Source organism: Epinephelus moara, chromosome 18, assembly GCF_006386435.1.
Source record: "Epinephelus moara isolate mb chromosome 18, YSFRI_EMoa_1.0, whole genome shotgun sequence".
Lineage (NCBI taxonomy): Eukaryota > Metazoa > Chordata > Actinopteri > Perciformes > Serranidae > Epinephelus > Epinephelus moara.
In genome coordinates this window covers 1783650-1807881 of record NC_065523.1, presented here as the reverse complement: position 1 = coordinate 1807881, position 24232 = coordinate 1783650, and the positions used below count along the sequence as shown (strand labels likewise).

At 42.1% G+C, this 24232-nt stretch overlaps 1 protein-coding gene across 1 annotated transcript in view; it reads right to left on the bottom strand.

Annotated features, from left to right (window-relative positions):
* Positions 1–24232, bottom strand: part of rras (RAS related) — a 53966-nt gene that overhangs the window by 9768 nt on the left and 19966 nt on the right. The window contains exons 3-5 of the mRNA XM_050070319.1: positions 7202–7304; positions 5387–5495; positions 4563–4681 (exon numbers count right to left, since the gene is read on the bottom strand). Of these exons, the coding sequence (XP_049926276.1) occupies positions 4563–4681; positions 5387–5495; positions 7202–7304 (331 nt within the window). The remainder of the gene's footprint in view (positions 1–4562; positions 4682–5386; positions 5496–7201; positions 7305–24232) is intronic.

The following is a 24232-nucleotide window of genomic DNA, read 5'->3' as shown; positions in this document are numbered from 1 at the left end:
TAAAGGAGGTTATTGGGTTGGTGCGAGGAGCAGTGAGACCTGGCATTAGGGGAGTGTCTCTGGGACGCCAGAGATCACTGTCTAGCCTCCTGGAGGTGTCGTGGGACCAACTAGACGAAACACTGGTGAAAGGAGGTTCCCACCCGATGACCCCAAAGACGTTAGTGTTAGTTATCACTGCTCACTGGTCTGTATAGTTAAGCCTTGCCACAATAGCTTATCATAGGGCTTAGGAGGTTATTCACTGAGTGCTGATCCTTTCTCTAGAGCACAATCTTCTTGTGTTTATTTGAATTATTAGGAGATTTTAATACAGATGTCTCTGATGTAAGCTACGCTACCTACAAGGCGTATAACAACTTTTGCAAGTCCTCCGGGTTGACGCAAATAATTAAAGGACCCACTCCGGTTTGCCAAACGACCCAAACTACCATTGATCTAATTTTAGTGACTGACAAATCAAATATAACTCACAGTGGGGTTATTGGATATGGAATTAGTGATCACTACCTTATCTACTGCACAAGAAAGAGACACAGGGTACCTTTTTCTGCGCATAAAGTTATCTGTATTAGATCACTCAAAAATTACTCTGTAGAAACTTTTAGATCTCAATTGAAAAACCTGGATTGGTCTCCTATAACAAATGCCTGTGATGTAGACAAGGCCTGGGGCACTTTAAAATGTTTATTTATCAAGGCAGTAGATGCAGTAGCCCCTCCCAGACAGATTAGAATTAAACAAAGGAGCAACCCCTGGTTTGACCACTCAATTAGGGAAATGATAAAGCAATGGGACTCAGCATTGGCTAAATTTAGAAAATCTCAAGAACCAGACGATTCTGAACATTTTAAGAAATGTAGGAATATAACACAGAAAATGATCAAGACAAGTAAGCAGAACTATTACTCTGAAGTAATTAAGGATAACAGCAAAAATCCCTCAAAATTATGGAAAACACTAAAGACCTAGGCTGTAGTGGTAAATCAAAGACTAATGAGGTAAACATAGGGTTACAAACAGACAAGGACATAGAGTTCGACAAAGGTAACGTAGGAATGATTTTTAACACTTTTTTCACCTCTATTGCCAGCAACCTGGTCTCCAAATTGCCAGATTAAACAGGTGAGTTCGGTGAGGACTTTGTTACCCAATACTACAGTGAACTAGGAGTCAAGGAAGATGCTTTTTCTTTTAATAGGGTTACAGTCGACTACGTAGAGAAAATGCTGAGCAAGCTTAATATTACTAAGGCTACTGGGCTTGATGGGATTGGTGCTAGGTTCTTAAGAGATGCTTCGGCTGACATTGCTCCATACATAATGTGTATAATTAATCTTTCACTGGAGCAAGGAAAATTTCTCACTGATTTTAAACATGCGAAAGTAACTCCAATCTACAAAAAGGGAAGTAAATCTGACCCTAGCAACTATAGACCAGTTTCAATTCTAAGTGTAATCTCTAAGGTTAAGAAAGAAGTCAATCAAGGGAGAATGTGTGGGCTTGTTCTATTAGACCTCCAAAAAGCTTTCGACACAGTCAACCATAACATACTGCTGCTAAAGATGAAGGCTCTAGGATTAGACAGCTCCGCCATTTAGTGGCTAGGGTCTTATCTATCAGGAAGGGACCAGTGAGTTGATGTTGGGGGAGTGTTGTCAGAGGCCATGCCTGTTTCCTGTGGGGTTCCATAGGGCAGTGTGCTCGGGCCACTGCTCTTCCTACTCTACATCAATGACATGAAAGCTGCTTGCTCCAGCCCTTTATTTTTATATGCTAACAATTCTGCCGTTCTCGCATCACACAAAGGCATATATTGCATACAGAACATTCTAAGAGAGGATCTAGACAGGGTTCAAACCTGGCTGTCTAAAAATAGGTTGCTATTGCACCTAGGTAAGACCGAATCTATATTATAAGGCTCAAAAGTTAGGTTGAGCAAGGAGGACAAACTTGTTATAACTACTGGAGGGGTAACAATCACATCGCAGCCCTCAATTAAATACTTAGGTTGTATCCTCGATGGGTCTCTAGGGGGCGCTTCTATGGCTCTAAAGACCCTGGGAAAAATAAATGCTAGAACTAGATTCCTTGCAAGAAAGGCTACACTATTGAACCAGGAGTGTCTAAAGATATTAGCTTCCTGTTTAATTCAATGTCACTTTGATTACACTATTAGTTCCTGGTACTTGAGTCTAAACAAAGCCCTGAAACAAAAACTTCATACATCACAGAACAAACTAATTAGAGTAGTCCTGAGGCTGAACCACAGGAGCCACATGGGAATGGCTCAATTTAAACAATTACAGTGGCTACCTGTTGAGGCCAGAGCTAGACAGATCCAATTTACTATGGTCCACAGTATTTTGAATAATAGAGCTCCAACTTATTTTAATAATTATTTCAAGAGAATTGCACATGGACATAATACTAGAGCTAGCCGAGGAAATGTTGCCCTATATAAACACAGGACAAAGACAGGAGGTGAATCCTTTATCTATGCCGGTGCCGTGGAGTGGAACAAACTACCGCTCTCCGTACAAGAAACGGAAAGAGCAGTATCTTTTAAATCAAAGATTAGGAAACTACTGTTCTGCGACCTACCTTTATAAGTGTTAACGCTCTTTTTTGCACTATTGTGGTTTCATTTACTATTGCTCTTAATTAACTTGTGATTAATGTAGACCGTCAAGCACTTTACTGATGCATGCCACCACTTGGACTGCTGTTATAACAGGGACAACGATGGAAATAACTCTTGGACTTTTTCGTTCCATCCCTGACAAATGCAGACATATGTTTTTATTGTTTAAAATTCTATGTATTGCTTGTGTCAATAAATCAAATCAAATCAAATCAAATCAAATCAAAAGTCAGTATCAGTCCTCCTGTCCTCTCTGCTCCTTCCTCTGCTACTGAGGAGAGTCACTGCCTGCAGGTCACATGACCAACAGTAAGTTTTAAGATACAGGACAAACTGAGCTAAGCCTTGAGACAGTTTTTGTTGTTAGTAGCAATTTGCTATTAGATGTAAAGCCCTCTGTGCTTGTTTATAACATAATAGTATTAGCACGGTGGATGAGAGACTGCTCTGTGTTTGTGTGTCAGGACGCACAGACAGCAGGAGGAGATGCTGCAGCATGATAACACATTACACCCAAATGTAAAAAAGTAAGCTAACAGTCATGTGTAAAAGAGCCAATAACGTCGGAGCTTCTCAATACTACTGTCATTCATAACTTAGCGCTGCGGCTCATTTACTACTGGCGAGATTATCGGGGTTAAAGCTTCACACATCCGTGGGAAAAAGTGTATATTAAAATATCGATCTTGGATTTTGCGAATCGATATTGGGTCATTCCAGTGAAGGTCGATTGGATGAATCGATCATTTTAACCCAGCCCTAGTGTGCGTATTGGGGCGGAACAGAGAGCAGAGGAGAATTGTAAATGCGCGACCACATAGAGACAGGAATGACATGCTGTCATGTAAATGAGATAAATAACATAAGGCTTTTTAGTTTGTTTTATAAAAGGATAAGGTGTAGCCCTGTACTATAGGAAAAGTAACCTTAAATGACTTCTGTTGGTATATAGAAAATAAAATGAATAATGGTAATATACTAATATACTAATATAATGGTAGGGGAAACACTGCTCTGTGCAGTGTTTTGACCTCTGAGGAGACTTTAAACATATTGAGTCTCATTCATGAAATGTTAGTAAATCTGTTAGCAGATTTGCACTTAAAAAAACCTTAGTACTAAAAACCTACACCGGATTCATGAACGCCACTGAAAACTCGGATTTGATCGTAGACACGTGTGTATGTTCATGAATGCCAATCAATCCTAAATTGACAGCGCGCTCCCGCTGGTCAGCAATTAGCATACACCCCCGTCCATGAATAGCCAGTGACCACCATATATGGAGGTCATAATTACTATGGACGGGTGCATCCTGTCGATCCTGTCAATTTGAAATAATGTTTATGTCTCCCATGTCGTGTCTCTGATAATCAAATTAAACAAAATGACATGCAGTTTGGGGCTGTGGTGCATAAAGAATGCAGGGGAGGAGAGGAGGAGCGCGTTCCTTTGTTATTTTATTTATTCTAAGAACAGCAATTTCCAATTTTGGAATCACGTTTTTAAAACACCTAATCTGAAGCTCAAATCTGCTAAATGCCAACTAATTTAGCTAACTGTGTTATATTTCTAATCTTTTGCCATGTTTAACTTAGGTGTTCCAAAGGCATCTGCATAATGTGAATAAGAGAGCACAATACACATTAAAATTATAATTTCTAACAATGACAAGCAATATTTATGTGGAATATCTTATTTACACAAGCACTATGAGCAGTCAGAAGCAGGTGTAGATTTTGTTAGTGCCTACAAAAAGCTTGGAGCTACTAACATATTGATGATTGGCGAAATACACGTAAATTTACTTCTAAAAACAGTTTACACACAAATTAGTTCTGCTCACCTTTCTTGAATGAGACCCATTATTTGTTACTCCAACCCGACTAAAACAAAGTTAAATAAATAAGGACTGTACCTGATAATTTGTACCAGCTCCATGAAGACTTCGTCCACGTTGTAGCGATTCTTGGCCGAAGCCTCCATGTAGTGGATCCTGTTTTCTCTGGCAAATGCCTGAGCATCCTCCCTGGAGATCTGCAAACAATGCAAACAATGTGTGAGGTCAGTAGGATCTTCCACTGTCTCCTCGTCCTTTTCATTCTGTACAGCTGTGCTCTCGTTGCACCCTGCGTTCATTTCAGTACTGAGCGGTCCACCCATACATTACTGTACTGTAAGAAGTTAATACATAAAAGCTGTCACTACTGATAGTAGTGGAAAGTAATATGGAACTGGGTTTGCTTCCCTCTACACAAACAAAACAAATGAACAAAACAGCTAGTAACAGGTTACTGTTTGCTTTTTTGTTTTCTGTTAATAGATTGGTGTAAGAAACATATTTTTAGTCAAGTATAAGCTGCATTTGACATTTATTTACATCATTTATTTTCAGTGTGATAGTTGCTGAAATGCAGTCTTCCGGCCCATCTGACTCACAGCTGTGTTTGAACTTTGTCATCAAGTGATTTACTGCTCCTCCTTTAAATATGGTGACCTCATCCAGCAAATCAGATTAGTTTGTCCAAGAAATTCCCTGTTATTTCCTAACCGTGGATGACCTAACCTTGACTTTTTGGAGTACATCTGTCTGCACTCCACTCCTGTCCTGGGTCAACACCTTTGAATCTGCCCACTCCACTGAGTTCATGTTGACTCTTCAGGCTGATATCAGGCAACCATATTTCACAAACAATGGGAAAGCTAATTGACCCCATAAAAATGCACAAGGGAATTCCTCACCACTCTTTGCTGTTCCAGATCAGCCTTGTTTCCAACCAGCACCATAGGGAAGTCATCCCGGTCCTTCACTCTCAGGATCTGAGTGTGGAATTTCTGCACCTCATGGTAGCTATCAGGGGACAGAAGGAAAGAATTAGTAATTTAAGTATCAACAAATGCATTCTGATTTACAGGAGAGAATGTACTTTGTACAGGAGAACAATAATGACCAATCAGATCAGCTCCGCTTATCTCTTTTAAATGCAGCAGTCTGGTGTTCCAGAAAACAGACCTTTAAAGGCAGATAATGATGATGAGTGCCAACAGGCAACAGCTAGAGTTATTAATAATGCAATCAAATACAAAGGTCATTACTGTAAACACTGAGAAAAGCTTTCTGAAAACTCCCACTTATAATTCAAAAACACAGAATTGTATACAGCCAACATATGTACTGTATCATCCTTAGAGCCCAGCTTTTGTCTGGTTTGCATTTTTGAAATCTCCTAGCTATTTGGGGTGAGAGGGACCTGACAAGTATAAAAACTAACCATTATCTGTGAACAGTGAGTTCTCTTTCTTTTTTCATATGTGGAGGATGGGTTTACTTAATAGTAACAAGTGTGTAATAAAGTGTAAAACTGAATATTTCAATGCATGAACATTGTTATGGAAAAACAAAATTATAAACAGTGCAACAGTGGGTTGCGGTCCTAAAGTGGGGTGCTGGCCCATTTTGAATGGACTGCAAGTGACTCAGGGCTTGTGTCAAGTTTGTAAAAAACACACTTTATGTTATGAAGTACAGTGCTTTTCATTTGAAGTGCTGTTTCCCGTTTGTCCTGTCAGGTATACATATCTATCCGAATGTACTTCACCTGTATAAATGTTGAGTCACAAGGCTTTTAGATATGTTGCATTACTTGCAATTTAGCTTTTGCACAACCATAATCAGGAGTTGAAACTACCTTTTTGATCACTACCTTTTTATAAAGCCCCGCCCTCACCTGAGCACCGTGGAAATACACGCCCATAACTGGCCCCAGTACAGAAAATAGGAAGAAAACTAAATCCGGACAGAATAAATATCTGTGCTTCTGCTTATATTCAACTATAAACTGCTAATCATAAGGTCTTCATCTAACAACTGACAGAACCTGTTGACACAGTGTGAATCTGCTGGTGTCTATTTAGCTCTGCTGCAAACCACATGAAAACAGAGACAGGGGTTGACTCCATCATCAACACCTCTACAGTCTCATGTCATCTAATACAACAGCCCTTCCAACAAATGTTTCACAACACTAATAATGTCATCTCACATATGTTTTATTGAGTGTGTGTGAGAGACGTGTTAAACTAGGTGGTGGTTTTGTTCGAACAGAACACATGCACTTGAACAGATATCCATGATATTTAGTCCACAAAGTGGCACCAGGTAAGGTCAACCTGTTCTGTGCTCCTCACTGTTTTTCAAAGTACCATTTCTCTATATTCTTTTTTTAATGCCTTTCTCTTGTAAGTTTTATTGCTGTAATGTTGAGAAGCCAAAACTGAAGAATTATACTCTCTTCTACTTGTATCAATTAGGTGTAACAAAGACGGAATGTTGAATGTCCTGACCTCTCCGCACATCTCTAAATAACAGCTGGACAGTGAGACCTCATGCAAGTCTCACCACGAGCAACTGCTCACTTCATTTCCTCTTTAGCAGGAAGACAGACTGTCGATGTGAGTGACGGCATTACACGGTTACACTGACAAACCATTCAGCTCACTGTGTCTCTACCTCTGAGGTATTTATCATGCTATGCACTCACACAAACTTTCAATTACCTGCCCCGGTCGTTGAGTGCAAACACCAATAGGAAGCCTTCTCCTGAGCGCATGTACTGCTCCCTCATCGCTCCAAACTCTTCCTGACCTGCTGTATCCAGGACTGAAATACACACACACACACACACACACACACAATATAAAGTTTATCCCAGTCCATTCCTTTTCCTGTACAGGTCAACAGAAACAGCATTTCCCAGACAAAGTGTTGGTTTCCCTCTGTTATCACTTGTTTTTAGGGTTCCGACAGATTAAAGAGGCAACAGATAGGATTCGATTTCTTTTAGCTTGGCGCCACCTAGCGTCAGCGGTGTTGCTCGCACTGTCGCAATGACCAAATTGACCGTGGGGATCAGAGATAATCAATAAAATGTAGGCTGTAAAGCCACCGGTATACCTCTATGTATATGTAGAATGAGAAGGTGTGTGGACACTCTACTAAATGAATGAGTAAAGAGACCGAGCAACAATTATCAGATTTATCTGAAGAAAAAACAAATAGTAATGCAAATTAAAAAAATTAAAAAAATAAATTATACGAGAATGCACAGTACCAGTACAAACAACTCACAGTAAATTATACCAATATGTACAGTATCATTACAAACACAACAGTAGACACGTAAGGGATAATGTATAGTGAGCCAGTGACTGTTGAAAAATAACTCCCAACGGGAATGGAACCCTGACGCGCAGCGGAGTTATTTTTCAACCATTACCGACTCACTATACATTATCCCGCTTAGAACATGGCTTACTACTAAAACATTCAAATGTTACAACTGGCATCAATATTATTAAATTGCTGGCAGAGTGTATTGACAGAGAGGCATTCACCAGACAAACGGGAGCGGAGGAGAGGATTTTACTCCACTTCTCCCGGTCAGAGATGCTGGGTGCCCAGTAGCTGCGAAGGCTGCCCTCACATTTATGGCCAGTGACCGACATGATCTCCCTGCTATCCAGGCCAGCTTGGGAGAGCTGTGTGGACTAATGTTAACTGATTTTGATGTTCCTCAGTCTAAGGCCGTTGCGTTGAAAAGTCCAGTGTTCACAGCTGGGTAACTGGGTAACTGGGTAACTTAGCTGGGCGATGTCCGTCGATAGCTGCCTCCGTGAGAAGAGAACAGAAGGAAGGGAGGGGGGTATCACTGTCGTAGAATGGCAACGAGGATGTCAGCCGACCAACACTCGCTACCCGGTCCCTGGTTGCGGCGATTTGCGATGCTGGCCAGCTAGGAATTAACTAGCAGCCAGTACAGTACAGTCCTCTCTTGTCTAGCTAACATTTAGCCGTGTTACTCACTGATCCATTAGAAAGAAAGCTAGCTGGACATCGGTTCACTGATCCATTAGAAAGAAAGCTAGCTGGACATCGGTTTTCAAGCCTCTTTGGTCACGGAGCTGCCTCCATCTCTTGAACGCCTGACTGCGGTTTACTCTTGTTTTTCCTCTTCTTTTATCACTCTCCTTTTTGCTCTTCTTTGCCTCCTCAGACAGAGGAGTTCGTTTTCTTTTGCTAGGCCATTTTTCACTTGTTTCCAAACTTTGTCCGTCTGCCATTGTGCTCGTGACTCAACTATCTCATGCCCAACTCCTCATAAGGACCAGCTCCAGTCTCTGATTGGCTGACCGACCAGTTTCGCAATACATGAGGCGTTTCGTGCCGTAAAGCAGATTTTTTCCGCGAAATTTCGCCCCCGGTGGCAAGAGCTTATTACAAAGATTGCAAAGCCACTACGTAACCTATGTAAACGCTGATAGTCTGATTTTACTGTGGCCACTACCCTGTGCAACCCACATTATTTTCATAATGATATATTTAGGAAAAAATGCTATCTGTTGCCTCTTTAAAGCAAGTTACATTTGAAAACTTTTTTGACGCCACTTGGAATGAAATTTAAGACCAATTTTACAACAACCAAAAAAAAAAAAAAAAAAAAACCCCATCAGTTACTTAGGGTGGGGGACAGTTTTGCCCAAATGTTTACTGTAACAATAAAACACAGCTGTTTGCAAAGAACATAGCATTTGTTGGTGACTTAGCTAATTTCCTGGTGACTTTGTGTTTCTCACTCCGCATGTAGGATTCAGCTGCCTTAATTCCCATTCAGCCAAGTTTAAAAAACATTTTGCATAAAATACACAGAGCCTTGTATGCATTTCCCTGAACCTGTTTGAGCCATGCAACCTCGAAATCTTGGTTAGATAGCCAATTGTTGAATTTTTTACTTCCCCGTGTTGTCCAGGGTGCAGTGACATCTAGCTAGTAGACAGTGGACTGAAAACAAAATATGTGTGTTGGTGGATCCACTATCCTGATCTGTGTGACGTTAATGCGAGAGGCATTCAGCAAATTTTATTGAAAGTATTAATGTATTCAATTATTTTGAAAAAAAAGTAAAAAATAATAAATAAAATCCTATTTCACATCTTCGCATGTTTTTAGACTTTGATTTAAGATTGATTTAAAACATGTTAATACCAGTTAAACCCTTATTTTTAGATTAATTAATACTTTTTAGACCAGGTTTAAGAAAAAAATATGTAGGCATGAAAGATGGCTATGTTAAGGTGTGAGCTTAAGAACAGTTTGGTTCAGAGCTGGTTTGTTAGTTCATGGTTGGTAATGTTTGTGCTGAAGCAGACGAAGGTTGCCTGATGGCCAGGCAGCAATGACTAAAAACCAGCAGGACTAGCTGCCCATGGTGCTAAAGAGGATGATGAATTAAGTAAATTGACATACACTGTAAACTCCAAAATTTAATGTTAAGTCTACACAAATGCCCCAGATTGTTAAAATGGCATAAAAAATTTATGTTCACTTGACACAAAAACTGACATAACTTTTTGAGTAAATCTGACTAAAATGTATAAAGCCAATTTGCCCTAATTATTTTAAGGCCATTAAACAACACTGTCATTGTGCACTTAAGATATTGTGGTGTGTTAAGGCTAAATGGGCGGAGTTTCCCAGCATGCCGTGAGACAATGGCCTCTAGTTTTGCAGACTGGGCGAGGCGGAGGCACAGCGCACCTGCGCTTCGCCAACTGGGTGTGGCCAGGTGGATTTTGCAAGTTTGGCACACTGTGCGCGCTGGCGCAACTACTCCTCTTTCCCACGTCCCTCCTACCTGCGCAAGTGGGAAAGAGGGAGGAGAGAAGGCGTGGAGTGGGTTTTACACAGCCGATTCACATCACACCAATCAAATGAGCCCCTCTCCTCGCCCTTAAATGCGCCGTGCGAAGGCGTAATGAGAGTTTACTCAATTCGCCATGGCAGAAGAGAGCAGCAACGTCAGACGGCCAAACTTCTCCCAGGAGGAAACTGATGTTTTGGTCCGAGAGGTCCAAGCTCGCAGTGTCTGAATATACGGAACTGCGAGCAGACCTCCACAGGCTGATGATGCAAAGGTAGCCTGGGAAGAGGTCACCACAATTGTAAATTAATGTTGTGTTTCTCTCGTGCGCGCGCGCTCTCTCTTTCTCTCTCGCAGTCTCACTCTGTTTCTTTTCTTTTGACTTTTCTAAGATGACAGATGCTGAATATATACTCCCTATCTGATGCTGTGGCTGTTTGTGGTTGGCTGAGAGGGATGTGAACTCATTAGTTTGCAGCTGTGTTAATCAAATCAGGTTGGGTTTCCATTACACGTACCAAACAGTGCCAATCCCCTTTGATCAGATGTGACAGTCGACATTTATGTGCTGATTGCAGATAGTTGCACTGAATAGTGGTTTTTGTGGGTATTTATTGCATCGTTAATGTGCCTGACATTCTGGAGACCTGCCTGTGACGTTTTGGTGACATGTGCGCACTGTCCGCTGGTCAGCCAAACTGCCACTACACCGGCTGCACTCCGGTTGCGCTGACAGTAGACCTGGTTTCAGCTGGCGAGCTTTTAGCGCACCTTCGGCGAAGCCTTTTGGCACCTCCCCCTGCTGCGCCGCCACACCCATCTCAGCACACCTCGGTCTGCCAAACTACCAAACTGAGCGCGCCTCGGGTTGCGCTGCTCGAAACTAGCTCTGCGCGGGGTTCGCCACCCTTCCCGCCGGGAAACTAGAGGCCATTGTGTTTAAGGCAATAAGCTGAAGAAAACTGTACTTAAATGTGTTCTACATCACTCATGTTACCCATTATGCAGAGATTAAAGCAACACAATGAAGGATTGCACTTTTTACCTCACGGGATCCCCCTACAGACGAAAAACGGTATTGTCTGTTACAACTGTCGCAAAAATCTTTCTGCGTGTTCATTTGTTGACAAGCCAACGATATCGGTCAACTTCCTGAAGCTGGCCGTGTAATACGCAATCATCATGTCTTTAGAACAGGTAAAATAGCCTCATAGCCAGGGTCCAAAACTAACACTCGCCACTCACCAATTACGGGTAGATTTTGTCTCTGGCTGGTAAATTTTTAAGACCACTCGCCACTCTGGCGAGTTATTTTTTTACCAGCGAAAAATGCATTTTTTGTTACTGGAGAACAATGCTGGTATCGGCTGGTTTCAGAGTAATGTGTATTTCAGGCAGAGACGATCTTTGGTCACATAAGTGCGTCAGTCATGACGTTAACACAGCGTGCCGAGGTGGATAGCTGTTGTTAGGCTCGTTTGGCGAGGAGCAGCTGTGAGGCTAGCGGAGCGTTAGCATGACCGGAGGGAAACCTCCGCTAGCTTCCCAGCTAGCCCTGGCTCTCCGTTTGGATCCAACCAGAGCACCAAGCCCCGGTTTGTTACTCAGGTTAAAGTGGGAAGAAGCAGCAGGTTTGTTGGGCAGCTGAGTGAAGTGGAGCCTGCGGAGGAAACACCGGGACCGTCTGGATGTAATAGTCCGTGGAGGTGCTGTGGTGCTCGGCTGCACAGATAGAAAACCCCTCGGCTGACAGGATGTACCACTCTCTCACTCCGCTACTTTGTTAATAGGCTCGTTCGAGATGAACTGCGCCTCGCCTGGAAAGTAGACGAGAGCAGGCGGCCGCAGCGGGGGGTGGTGACAAAAAGCCGCGGTGAAGTCGGACAGTTTCCCGACAGTTTCCAGCAGCCTTCAGTCCGTACAGGACGTCACAGACACAGTAACATCCTGTCTGGAATGATGTCAATTCATTAAAAAAGTGATCAGACCCATATATCAGTTTGTTCTCAGTCTCCAGTTGTTTTAATTATGATAGATTAATTTATTAAAATGCTTTACAGGTGATATGTAGTTTATGTTCATGGTTTATCCTCTATTTGATATGAATTCTCCTGTAAATCAGCATCATATCAGTTTGACCTGTCCCCTCAACTACACAGGCTAAATAAACTGTGTTTGACTATAAGCAGTGCTTAATTTGAGCTGGAACGTACTGGAACGCATACCAGGATCTTTTCAGAAAAGGCCCTGGTGCGTTCCGGAACTAATTTGCATGGGTCTAGAACTACAAAAACTACATACAGTATTGGCTGATGTCACTAGTGTTGAAGGGTGGAGTACCGCAGTACTACTACTCACGTACCACTACTGTGGGATAAGTTCAAGTCCAATCGCAAGAGGGTGAGTGTCCATGCGCCGTCCAATAACGGCGTGCGCTGGCCACCTGGCACTCAATATGCTGCTGTAGTGGTTTGTTTTCCAGACATGTGAGTATCTTGAGTGCAGTGAAAGTTACTATTTCTTTCTTTTTACTTGTTGGCAGTGATTTGTTTTCCACAGAGCTCTACGTGCAAGCATTTTACTCGCATTTGCGACTAAAACTAGTTTTGTGCGAGCAAAATAAATCATTCAGCACACTGTGCGAGTACAGATTTCAACCAGCAGCAGAAACGAAAGGCGAATCCTGCCAGCTGTGGGTTGAACGGGGGTCACAGACAGGAATACAGCGGTCAAATAGCCTACGGTGGCTCCGCAGCACAAGATAACGGCTTACCGGCAAAAGAGAAGTCCGACTCCAGGTCCAGTAGCCTAATTTCCTCTTTCGTTGGCGTCATGACTGCCCAGTAGTACCTGGACAACCGAGCCATGGCGGCACACAGGTTGTGGCGTGTCAGAGGAGAAATGAGCCGTTCACATTTCTCTCTTTGTGGCAGGTAACGGTCCACAAACCTCACCGCACTTTAGGGACTGTTCTTTACTTATGAAGGGACTGTTCTTTACTTGTCAGGGGAGGAGGGTGGCTGGTTGATTTTTATTTCATTTATTTATTTTATTTCAATCCTCCCTATGTTATTCACTTATTAGTGCTGTTTTTGAAGTATGAATAAGTCAATAAGTAATTTATTCCATTGAAATATCATTGATGTATTATAGAAAAGTGATTTATCTTTTTATAAATGACAAAAGGCACATCTGCCTCATTTTTGCTGTGGTATCGTGATACTACTCAGAACCGTGATACTTTCACTGGTATCGTACCGTGGGTCCCAATTTTGGTACCGTGACAACACTAGATGTCACAACCATTCCATTCGAAGTTGCGCAGTGAGGCGGCTCGGGTGTTCCCCCACTTTTGGGAGTGGGGGAACACTGCCCTCTCAGGCCCAAAGTGTTCCCCTACTTCTAATTTTATAAATTAAGCACTGACTATAAGGTTAATATTTTCAGAGGAAAAAAAATACAAGACAACAGCTTTCATTAAAGATCAGTCAGATACAGTCAGGGCTTCACATCTGTACAGATGTTAGTTTAAGAATCCTCACATCCCACTGACCACAAGTCTCTGTGTTGCTAAATACTTCAATAATTAAAGAAGTCCAATATTAATATACAGTAGACTGTATAGTTTATGATGAATGTAGGCCTATTTAGTCTCTGACAACTAAACTTCACCATCAGTCACACAACATGTTTTCTGTTACAGAATAAACCTTCAAATCAGACAAATACAATGTTAATCTCTAAAATTCAACAAAAATGAAAAGTTTATCTAAAACGTCATCTTGTTGAGTTGACATCTAAACCAATCAGCTGTTAGATCAGGTGAGAGCCAGGCGGTGCAGTCGGTGGAGAGCAACTGCAGCACCTGGCTCTAAAAACTGCGGCTGCCTTGCTCTCGCCGTTTTATCACTGTCTACTTTTGTAATACGTCGGAGCAAAACTAACCAGCATGCATTGTGCGCCGATCGCCAGTGATCGAACCTGCGCAGGCCTGGCTCATCTCGAACGAACCTATTGTTAATGTACCTCCATGCTCTGAACCCCCGTAGAAGACGAAGTAAGAAAAAGTATCATATGGCGATGCTGGCCAGGTATTGCGGAGCCTCCCGCGAGAAAAACAAAAAACTAAAGCAAAAGAACCTGCTGAGGCTGAGATTTTACCGACCGACGACCAAGAGACGGAGGTTAATGTTGCTGCTGCTGCTGCTCCCGCCACCAACACCCCCGAGTCTCATCCACTGGCAGCATTAAGTGACTTGACTTTTTTTCCTTTAAATTATTAATTATTTGGTTGGCTGGTAAAATACCAGCCTGGCTGGTAAGTGAAAAAGTTAGTTTTGGACCCTGCTTATAGCATTTTGTACATGATTAGGCCGATTGCTTTATTTATTTATTCATTTTCGAAACTCAGAAATGAGTTGCTCTCTGCATGTCAGGGCTGACCTCCTCCTCACAGCACGCGCGCGCACACACACACACACACACACACACACACAAACTCAACAGAGTGAAGTCAGACAACAGCAGAGAGGCCGCAGTGCAGATGAAGGGACTATGACTTCAAGATTACTCTAGTTGACGACAACTACGCTTATTACTGTAAGTAAGTGCAATAAAACCTCTGCCAGCCAAGCCAATACTTTATCAATACATGTGATCAGCAATTAGAAAGCCATATTTCAACCTGCTCTGTCCGCAGTCTCTCATTCACTGCTATTATAGTTTACGATCGCAGTCGACACAAGCACATTGCGCTCACGGTGCTAACAGCAAACTGTTAAAGACAAACTAAAATGAAAGCTGTCTGTATGTAGGCTAACACTTTATCTTAAAATGTACCTGAGGCCGCCGACCTGCAGACAGTGAGTCTCCTAAGTAGAGGGTAACAGCAGTAACAGCGCCAGGTCACCATCGGTCGGGCATCCCTCCTCCTCTTTCAGGTCTCACCAGCGCGTGAAAGCCGGGCCAATATTAATCCTTGTTCGAGCTCTTGTTTTATCGCTCTCCTGTTTTCTTTTCTTTGTCTCCTCGGACAACACCTTCATCTTCTTTCTTTTCTTTGTCGCTTCAGCCATGACAACCACGTCTAACTTTGTTCACCTCGGTTCGGCTACGCTACTCTAAAGAGAGGAGGGGGATATGAGGTATGCCTTAAAGCAGCCAAATTTTGTAGTCCCTTTTGTGTCCGGGTTCCTACCCGAACCCCGAAACTGCATAGTGCCAGTGCAAGCGAAACAGACGCTCTCAAGCAATGACGGAGGTGTCATCCAACCTATTGTGAGTTGATGTACCATCACAACGATCTTGGATTTATATTTTGAGGGCTCAAAAACTCCACTGTGTTGCTTTAATGTTTTTTTTGTTTGTTTTTTTACAATGGTGCTAATGGGTTACAGTTAATGTTGTGGTAAAAGATATTTTGCACCATGAGTTAGTGACCTCCCACTTGTTAAAGCTGTACTGAGGTGATATAAAGAGCACTTCCTGGTTCAGAGTTCGTCTCCTTGCCTTATTCTAGCAATTGAGAAACCAAAGCTCACCACAGTGTATTTCAATAGTTTAATGAAATTAACATAAAATGTTGTAAAATATCTACTCAATAATTTATGTTTTTATGACATAAAATTAAATGCTCAAACAACAACAAAATAAGATATGTTGTAATGACATAAAACTCCTGACAGACATGGGTCACGTGACATTTATTGTGTCTGGTGTCTCAGTTTGGACATGGGTCACGTGACATTTATTGTGTCTGGTGTCTCAGTTTGTGCCTCTCTTGTTCTATCATCAGATTCATGTCACAGCGCTAAGAATGTATTCTCTAATCTCTAAAGACCTGTCAAAACTCAGATGGTGGTTTAACAACACTGATTGCTGCTCTGTAGGTATTTTCAGAATCCTTGTAGACTCTACGATTAAAAACTGATTTTGTCCACTCATTCATTTAACTGCTTATACAGGTACAGGGTTGCAGGGCGGCTGGAGCCTATCCCTGCTGGTATTATGTAAGAGGCAGCGTACACCCTGGACAGGTTGCCAGACTATCACAGGGCTGACACCAGGCACGGCGCCAGGATTTTTTCTCTCCCGGGGCTAAGGGGGAGCTTGACCAATACGTGGGGGTGCTAAGAAAATAATTGATTTTCATGACTTCAGTTACTTTATAAGGAGGTTCTTGTTTTTTCAATAAAAGCAAAACTATAGGCCAATATCAAATCTGCCATTTTTGGGGAAAATCATTGAAAGGGTTGTCTTTCAGCAAATCCATACTTTTATGATGCAAAACAATCTTTTTAACACATTTCAGTCTGGATTTCGGCCACATCACAGCACTGAGACTGTACTTATCAAAGTCTTAAATGATATTCATCAGAATAATGATGCATGCAAATCCTCTGTCCTGGTATTACTAGATCTCAGTGCTGCATTTGATACAGTTGATCATAATATACTACTTAGCAGATTGGAAAAGTGGGTGGGACTCACCGGCACTGTGCTACAATGGTTCAAATCTTACTTACAAGATAGGGACTTTTTTGTGTCAATTGGTAACCATGAATCTGAGCGAACTACGATCACATGTGGGGTTCCTCAAGGGTCCATTCTCGGACCACTTCTATTCAACATCTATATGCTACCCCTAGCCCAGATTATGGAACATCACAACATCTCCTATCATACGTATGCCGACGACACACAACTCTATATCTCAGTGTCATCACACGACTACAGTCCCTTACTCTCATTGAGTAACTGTATTCATCAAATCAATGACTGGATGTGCCAGAATTTTCTCCAGCTAAATCCAGAAAAGACAGAGGTATTAATTTTTGGCCCTAGAAATGAAAGGGCAAAGATCAGCGCCCACCTTGGCTCTATGTCATTGACAGCTACAAATCAAGCCAGAAATCTTGGTGTTATTATTGACTCAGACCTGAACTTCAACAGCCATTTAAAGTTTATTACTAAATCTGCCTATTACCACCTGAAAAATATAGCTAGAATTAAGGGGTTTCTGTCTAAACAAGACATGGAAAAACTTATTCATGCATTCATTTTTAGTAGGTTGGATTATTGCAATGGCTTATTTACAGGCCTTAACAAAAAATCAATCAGACAGCTGCAGCTGATTCAGAACGCTGCCGCCAGAGTCCTTACAAACACCAGGAAACTGGACCATATTACACCGGTCATTAAATCGCTACACTGGCTTCCTGTGAGTCAAAGAATAGATTTTAAAATCTTACTGCTGGTCTACAAAGCCCTAAATGGTCTCGGACCAAAATACATGCTTGATCTACTGGTTCCCTACGAAGCATCCAGACCCCTTAGGTCATCTGGAACAGGTTTGTTGTGTGTTCCAAGAACAAGAACCAAGCAAGGTGAGGCAGCATTCAGTTATTATGCTCCTCACCTGTGGAACAAACTTCCTGTAGATCTGAGGTCTGCTCAAACTGTCAGCTCCTTTAAATCAGGGCTAAAAACACTATTGTTTACTGAAGCGTACTCTTAGATTAAATACTTACCTGCTGTATTCTACTGCCCGTACTTTTTAACTACACACTGCTGATTTATGCCTTTTATTATTCTACTTCTTTTCTTATCCTGACTGTTCAATGTATTGAGCCTGTTTTTATTTTATGTTACTGTATTTTATTATTATCGCTATCATTCTCAATTTCTATTTCCCTTTTTAATCGACTGTTTTTATTGTTTTAAATTGTGTCTTGTTGCTTTTAATGTCTCTGTAAAGCACTTTGAATTACCTTGTGTTGAATTGTGCTATACAAATAAACTTGCCTTGCCTTGCCTTGCCTTGCCAATAACCAGACAATACATCCAAAATGTGACAGCAAGTGCATTTATTCCATATGCATTATTAATTATTCCATATGCATTATTAATATGAATATTCCAGCCATTTGTAATCCTCATACCATCTACAATTTTTTCTTGATCACAAAACGATCCATTGCAACGGACTGTAGGCTAGCTAGCCTTAGCCTAACGCGCGAGTATAAACAAAGGACTCCCCCCGCCCCTCCCCTCCTCTCCCCTCTCTTTCACACACACACACACACACACACAGAGGTTATGGTACACCAATCAATGGGTTACAGGCGCAGCACAAACATGCAAGTGACGAGGATTGCATTGGAAGTAGAATCACCAATTAACCTAACGTGCATGTCTCTGGACTTTGTGAGGAAGCTGGAGAAAACCCACACTGACACGGTGAGAACATGCAAACTCCATACAGAAGGGGCTCAGCCGGCCAGCAGGTTCGGACCTGTAACCCCCTTCCAGAGAGGCGACAGCGCTATCCACTGCACCACTGCACAATGGAGTTACAAAGTGCAACTCTATTTATTAATCCAACAATGGTTACCAGAAATGACATTACGTCCTTGCTAGTTTGTACACACTGACAAATAAATAATAGACAGAACATTATTATGTCCAAAAATTCTGATAATAGAACTGTAACATTTTGGTTCACGGAAAACAAATCAGTCATTGAGATATGTGATTAGGAAACAGAGTCACACCTTAGGAAAGAAGTTATAAAGCTTTTAATTGTATCTCGATAGTTAGAAGAGTCTTTGAGGGTCACCTTTAAACAACTAAGTGTTGTTTAACAACCCTCTAAGTTAGGGTTGTCATGATACTAAAATTTCAAACTCGATATCGATACCCAGGAAAATATTCAATACTCGATACCATTTTCGATACAGCAGCAAAAAATTAAGAGGCATGTCATTTTTTAAATAAAGATCAGAACCGTAACATCAATGATAACAAAAAATCCCCCCAAAATAAATAACAACCAGAAACAAGATCTGTCCATACAAATGTATTTATCTATAGCCCTGTTTATTTTCTGTACTTCTGGTGAACTAGGCACAATATTTTCGTTGCTGATCAAATAGAGTTGGTAGTTTAGGCTCAGGGTGCTCCTGTTTCTACCTCACTATGTGATCAGAGAACCACGGGTTACGGGAGAAACCAAACATTTTTTCAACTTCAATCTGTAACTTTACAGTTAACATAGCTTTTCAGACACACATAATTGTGTTGTAAAGTTTTCTGCTTAGCTCCCACATTAACGTTAGAAGTTATATTTTAGTTTGATGCTGGCGACACCAGCTGCTCAGCTGCTAGTGAGGGGAGGGGCTGTACCTGCCGTCTGCAGCGTGTTGTGTTCACTTCGCTAAATATTTCCAAAGAGAGCTTTTTCCTTTATCATTTTTGACCAAAACTGGCTGCTCTGATCCTCCTGCAGCTGCGCTGGCCATATTACAGCAACAGAAATGCGTGCATGCGTGCATGCATGCACAGCGACGACAACATGCCGGGTTGCAGCGAGGGCTCTGTGCCTGCCAGATGCTGCCTGCACAGCGCGTGTCCGTCGGACCCATCGCGCGCACCCGAGGCGCTGAGGTGGCGTGCACTGTTAGTATCGATACTTTTGTAAATTAGTATTGTATCCGGATACAGCGTTTGAGTATAATTTTGACAACCCTACTCTAAGTGTTGGGGGACTTCCGGCCAGTGAGGAAGATGGCGGCGTGAACTTTTTCTCCCAATAGCTAGCTTAAAATGAACTCTCCCACAATCCATAAAAGATAACTTATCAGTCGGATTCAATGAGCAGGGGAGCTGTAACAAGAAGTAAGAAGAAACGTGATATTAAGAAAGGACCTAATCCAAAGACAATGAACCAGAACGATGAAGACTGCAAGCATCTTACTAATGCTAACCCGCTAACCGAGATGATGCACTCGGGGCTGGATGCAGTAAGTAAAGAGATACTCGACCTTAAAACCGTGATGAAGAAAGACTTGGCCACACTCAAAGAACAAATCACGAAAGAAGTGAAGTCTGAAATCAACGAGCTAAAGCAAGAGATATACCAGCAACTCTCTGCTAACACTAAAACACACATGGAGCCCAAATCGACGAGGCAGAGGACTGCATTGCAGAGACTGAGACGTGGAATATGGAGGTGAAGGATGCGCTGTGTAAATCTTCAAAACAACAGAAAATACTGCAAGACAAGCTGACAGATATTGAAGGGAGGAGTAGGAGGAACAATATCCGCATTTTCGGAATACCCGAAGATAAAGAAGGTGACTCTGCCACCACATATGTCCAAAAACTGCTCACAACGGAGCTCTCATTGCCACCTGATGTCAGCCTGCAAATCCAGCCAGCGCGCAAAGAGCGCTGGCCCAAAAGCCGAACCGCAACTCACCACAAAGGTCCATGATTGTTAACTATCTGGAATTTACCGTTAAAGAGATGGTCCTGCAAAAAGAAAATCATTGTGGAAGGGCGGCAGCTGATTTTTGACCATGACTATGCAACAGAAGTGGTTCAGAAGAGGAATGTGTACAGCGGGATCAAGAAGATATTAAAGGAGAGAGGAGTCCGTTTCCAGACCCCTCTCACCAGGATGAGAATCCACTGGGACACCGGACCAAAGCTGTATGAATCCGCACGAGAAGCAGCACTTGATCTGAGGAAGCGGGGATTCACCGTGGACTAGGGTTGGGAATCTCTCTGTGACAGATGATTCGATACCTATCTAGATACACGGGTTACGATACGATTCAAAAACGATATATTTTTAATACAGAACAATTCGATACGATTCGATACAGTGTAGGAACGATACGATTCCATACGATTCTATGGTTAAAATTTGTTGATGTAGACATTAATCATACATTATAAAATAAAGAAGCCAATTCTATAAAAGTGACATTCTTAAAGTATTTTCAAATTTGTAAAAGACCACATCCCCAAGCATTGTTGCTGTATGGCACTGGCAAAAATAAAATAAAAAGACAAACAACAAAATCACATGTCAAATTTATTTATTTTTAGACATGGACCAAAAAAAGACTTGCTGAATGAACATCATTTTGTTGGATGGGATTAATATAAAAATGAGAAGAAGTTTTAAACTTTAAGTAAAATTTAAGTGTTTTAAACCTACTTGTTGTGTTATTTTTATGGTATTGTCTGTGTTTTTGTATGTATCTTATATGGACTTGAGTCTGGAATAAAGTTTATTATAACGCTGTACAATATAAACATAAAGCAGAATAAAATAATAACATGCAATGTAGGGGCAGAATCTGACATCTCCTGTTATTAGTTGATATCATGGACTGTGATGACTAGCAGCTTATCACTGACAGCATGTCAGACTATTTCTCTGTGTTTGCTACACTCTGTTTGTCATTTATAAAAAGATAAATCACTTTTCTATAATACATCAATGATATTTCAATGGAATAAATTACTTATTGACTTATTCATACTTCAAAAACAGCATCAATAAGTGATTAACATAAGGGGGGGATCAAAATAAAATAAATATATAAAATAAAAATCAACCAGCCACCCTCCTCCTCTGACAAGTAAAGAACAGTCCCTAAAGTGCGCTGAGGTTTGTGGAAATGTGAACTGCTCGTTTCTCCTCTGACACTCCACATACCTGAGTGCTGCCAGGGCTTGGCTGGTATTTCTGGGCAGTCATGACACCGACGAAGACTTCTTGGACCTGGAGCCGGGCTTCTCGGTCGCCGGCCGGTAAGCCGTTATCATACGCCGCCGTATTTGACAGGAATACGTATTTCTGTCTGTGTCTGTGACCCCCGCGTTCAACCCACAACCGGCAGGATTCGCCTTTAGTTTCTGCTGCGGCTTGGCTGCTCCCTGGTTTATCCAACCAGCATTAGCTTCTGTTCCTCATCTCCACCGGTCAAGCTGGCGCTGATGTTTACATCCATTATCGTTGAAAGTAATGCCTGCTACAGAGCATGCCACCGGGCGCCGGCTCTCGCGTTGTTTTCGAGATGCAAACTGTTAAAGCCAGTCAACCGATTGCTAGTCTCGCAATACCCGAATCCATGACTCTACAATTGATTCATCTAAGGATTCATGGCTGATTCGTATCGATTGAGGAGGCTGCTACCGACGTAGCCGTATCTCTCGCTTGTCAAACCGGATATCCGGTCGTATTGGTTAATCGTTCCCAACCCTACCGTGGACCTACCCGGACCTGCCACAGATCTGGACGCAACGTTGGAGCGGCTGCAACAGGGGCTGACATGACAACGTGCTGGAAGGAGCGATGCTACAGCACTGGGGCATAGAGGAAGAGAAGGAGCAGCCCTACGCGCAAAGGAAAAGTTGCAGGAATTTGAAAGGATCCCCCAACAATAACTAGCCCTTCACAAACATAGGTAACAACACAGCAGCCTCTAAAGTAGTGTCTTTATTTTATTTTATTCTATTTTATTTTTTATATTTTATCAGCTCTAATCTTACCAACAATGAGGCTGCATATAAGATAGAGTCCTATAAACTGTTGAGACTTCGAAATTACACAGTCTCTCTATTGGGAAGTTTAAAGGCCCTATTTAGATAGTATAAAACGCAAAGCGCCAGGCGTGCGGCGCATGGGCGTGTCCCAGTCACTTGCTAGTTAGACAGGGCGTTTTCAGACTGTGCGCCATGGCGGAGAGTAGTGTTGTCACGATACCAAAATCTTTGTTTCGGTACCAATACCAATATGAATTTCGATACTTTTCAATACTCTTCGGTACGTTTCCTCAGGAAAAGTCCTTTTGGATACAAACCTTTAGAACAATAAATAGTAGGGGTGTAACGGTACCAAAAAAATCATGGTTCGGTAAGTACCTCGGTACGGACGCCACGGTTTGGTAACTCAAATGTTCCACCAAGTTTGTGTTGTCTCGTGTTGTCTCCCTTTGCAAGGCAGACTTTCTCTTGTCTTTTTTCATGTGCGCCAGCTGCGAATGTTGATACAGGTGTTGTCATACACACCACTTGCGCAATCTGTGCTCCAATAGGAACAAGAAAGGCGTTTGCGTGCATAAATGAGTAAAATAAATTAACTAAATTAATTAATTGAATCAGTTTGGAATACTCTAGTACTGCGGTACTATTTTAGTACCGGTATATCGTGCAACACTAGCGGAGAGTCTAAAAGGGTTGGACTTACTCTGTGAATTAGTCATGGGTGTGTTTTGGGCGTATCATTCAATAAGCCAATCAGAGTGTCACCTCTCATCCCCTTTAAAAGAGGCGCGACTGGAGCGCACAGCGGAGAGCTAGTTAGATGGCGGACCTATCAACTGGAAAGAGTGAGCGTTTTACAGCTGAGGAGACGATGACTGTATCTCCATATCTACTGTCCGGTCACATCTGATGTCAGATCAAAGGGGATTGGCACCGTTTGGCACGCGTAATGGAAACCCAACCTGATTTGATTAACACAGCTGCAATGAGTTCACATCCCTCTCAGCCAGCCACAAACAGCCACAGCATCAGATAGGGAGTATATATATTCAGCATCTGTCATCTTAGAAAAGCCAAAAGAAAAGAAACAGAGTGAGACTGCGAGAGAGAAAGAGAGAGCGCACGCGCACGGGAGAAACGCTGTCAACAAATTGTAAGTTATTCAATTTTATTTTAACCCAGGAGATTAGAGAGCCCAGCTCCCTCTCCAGCATCCTGAACCCCCCCGCCTTGAGGTGCAGGAAGGGCTGGTCCCGTGGCTGCACCCGGGCCGTCTGGTCTGGCTGCGCGCGGGCTGCAGAACTTCCCCTGGGTGCCCCCGGCTGTGCGGCCGCTGTGCATCCACCTCCTCCTCCTGACAAGATGATCTTCAGTTTTACGTTCTAAAAGCTTTTTTTTTTTTTTTTAATATCCATTTGTACTTGTAGGGCTATGAGTTTACGTTTTTAGTTCACAGAAGCTGGTTATTGTTGTGTTTATGTCAAAATAAAGTTTATCAAACGTTTTCACATCTTTGATTTTGTGATTTACATGCCAAAATGATCACAATTCA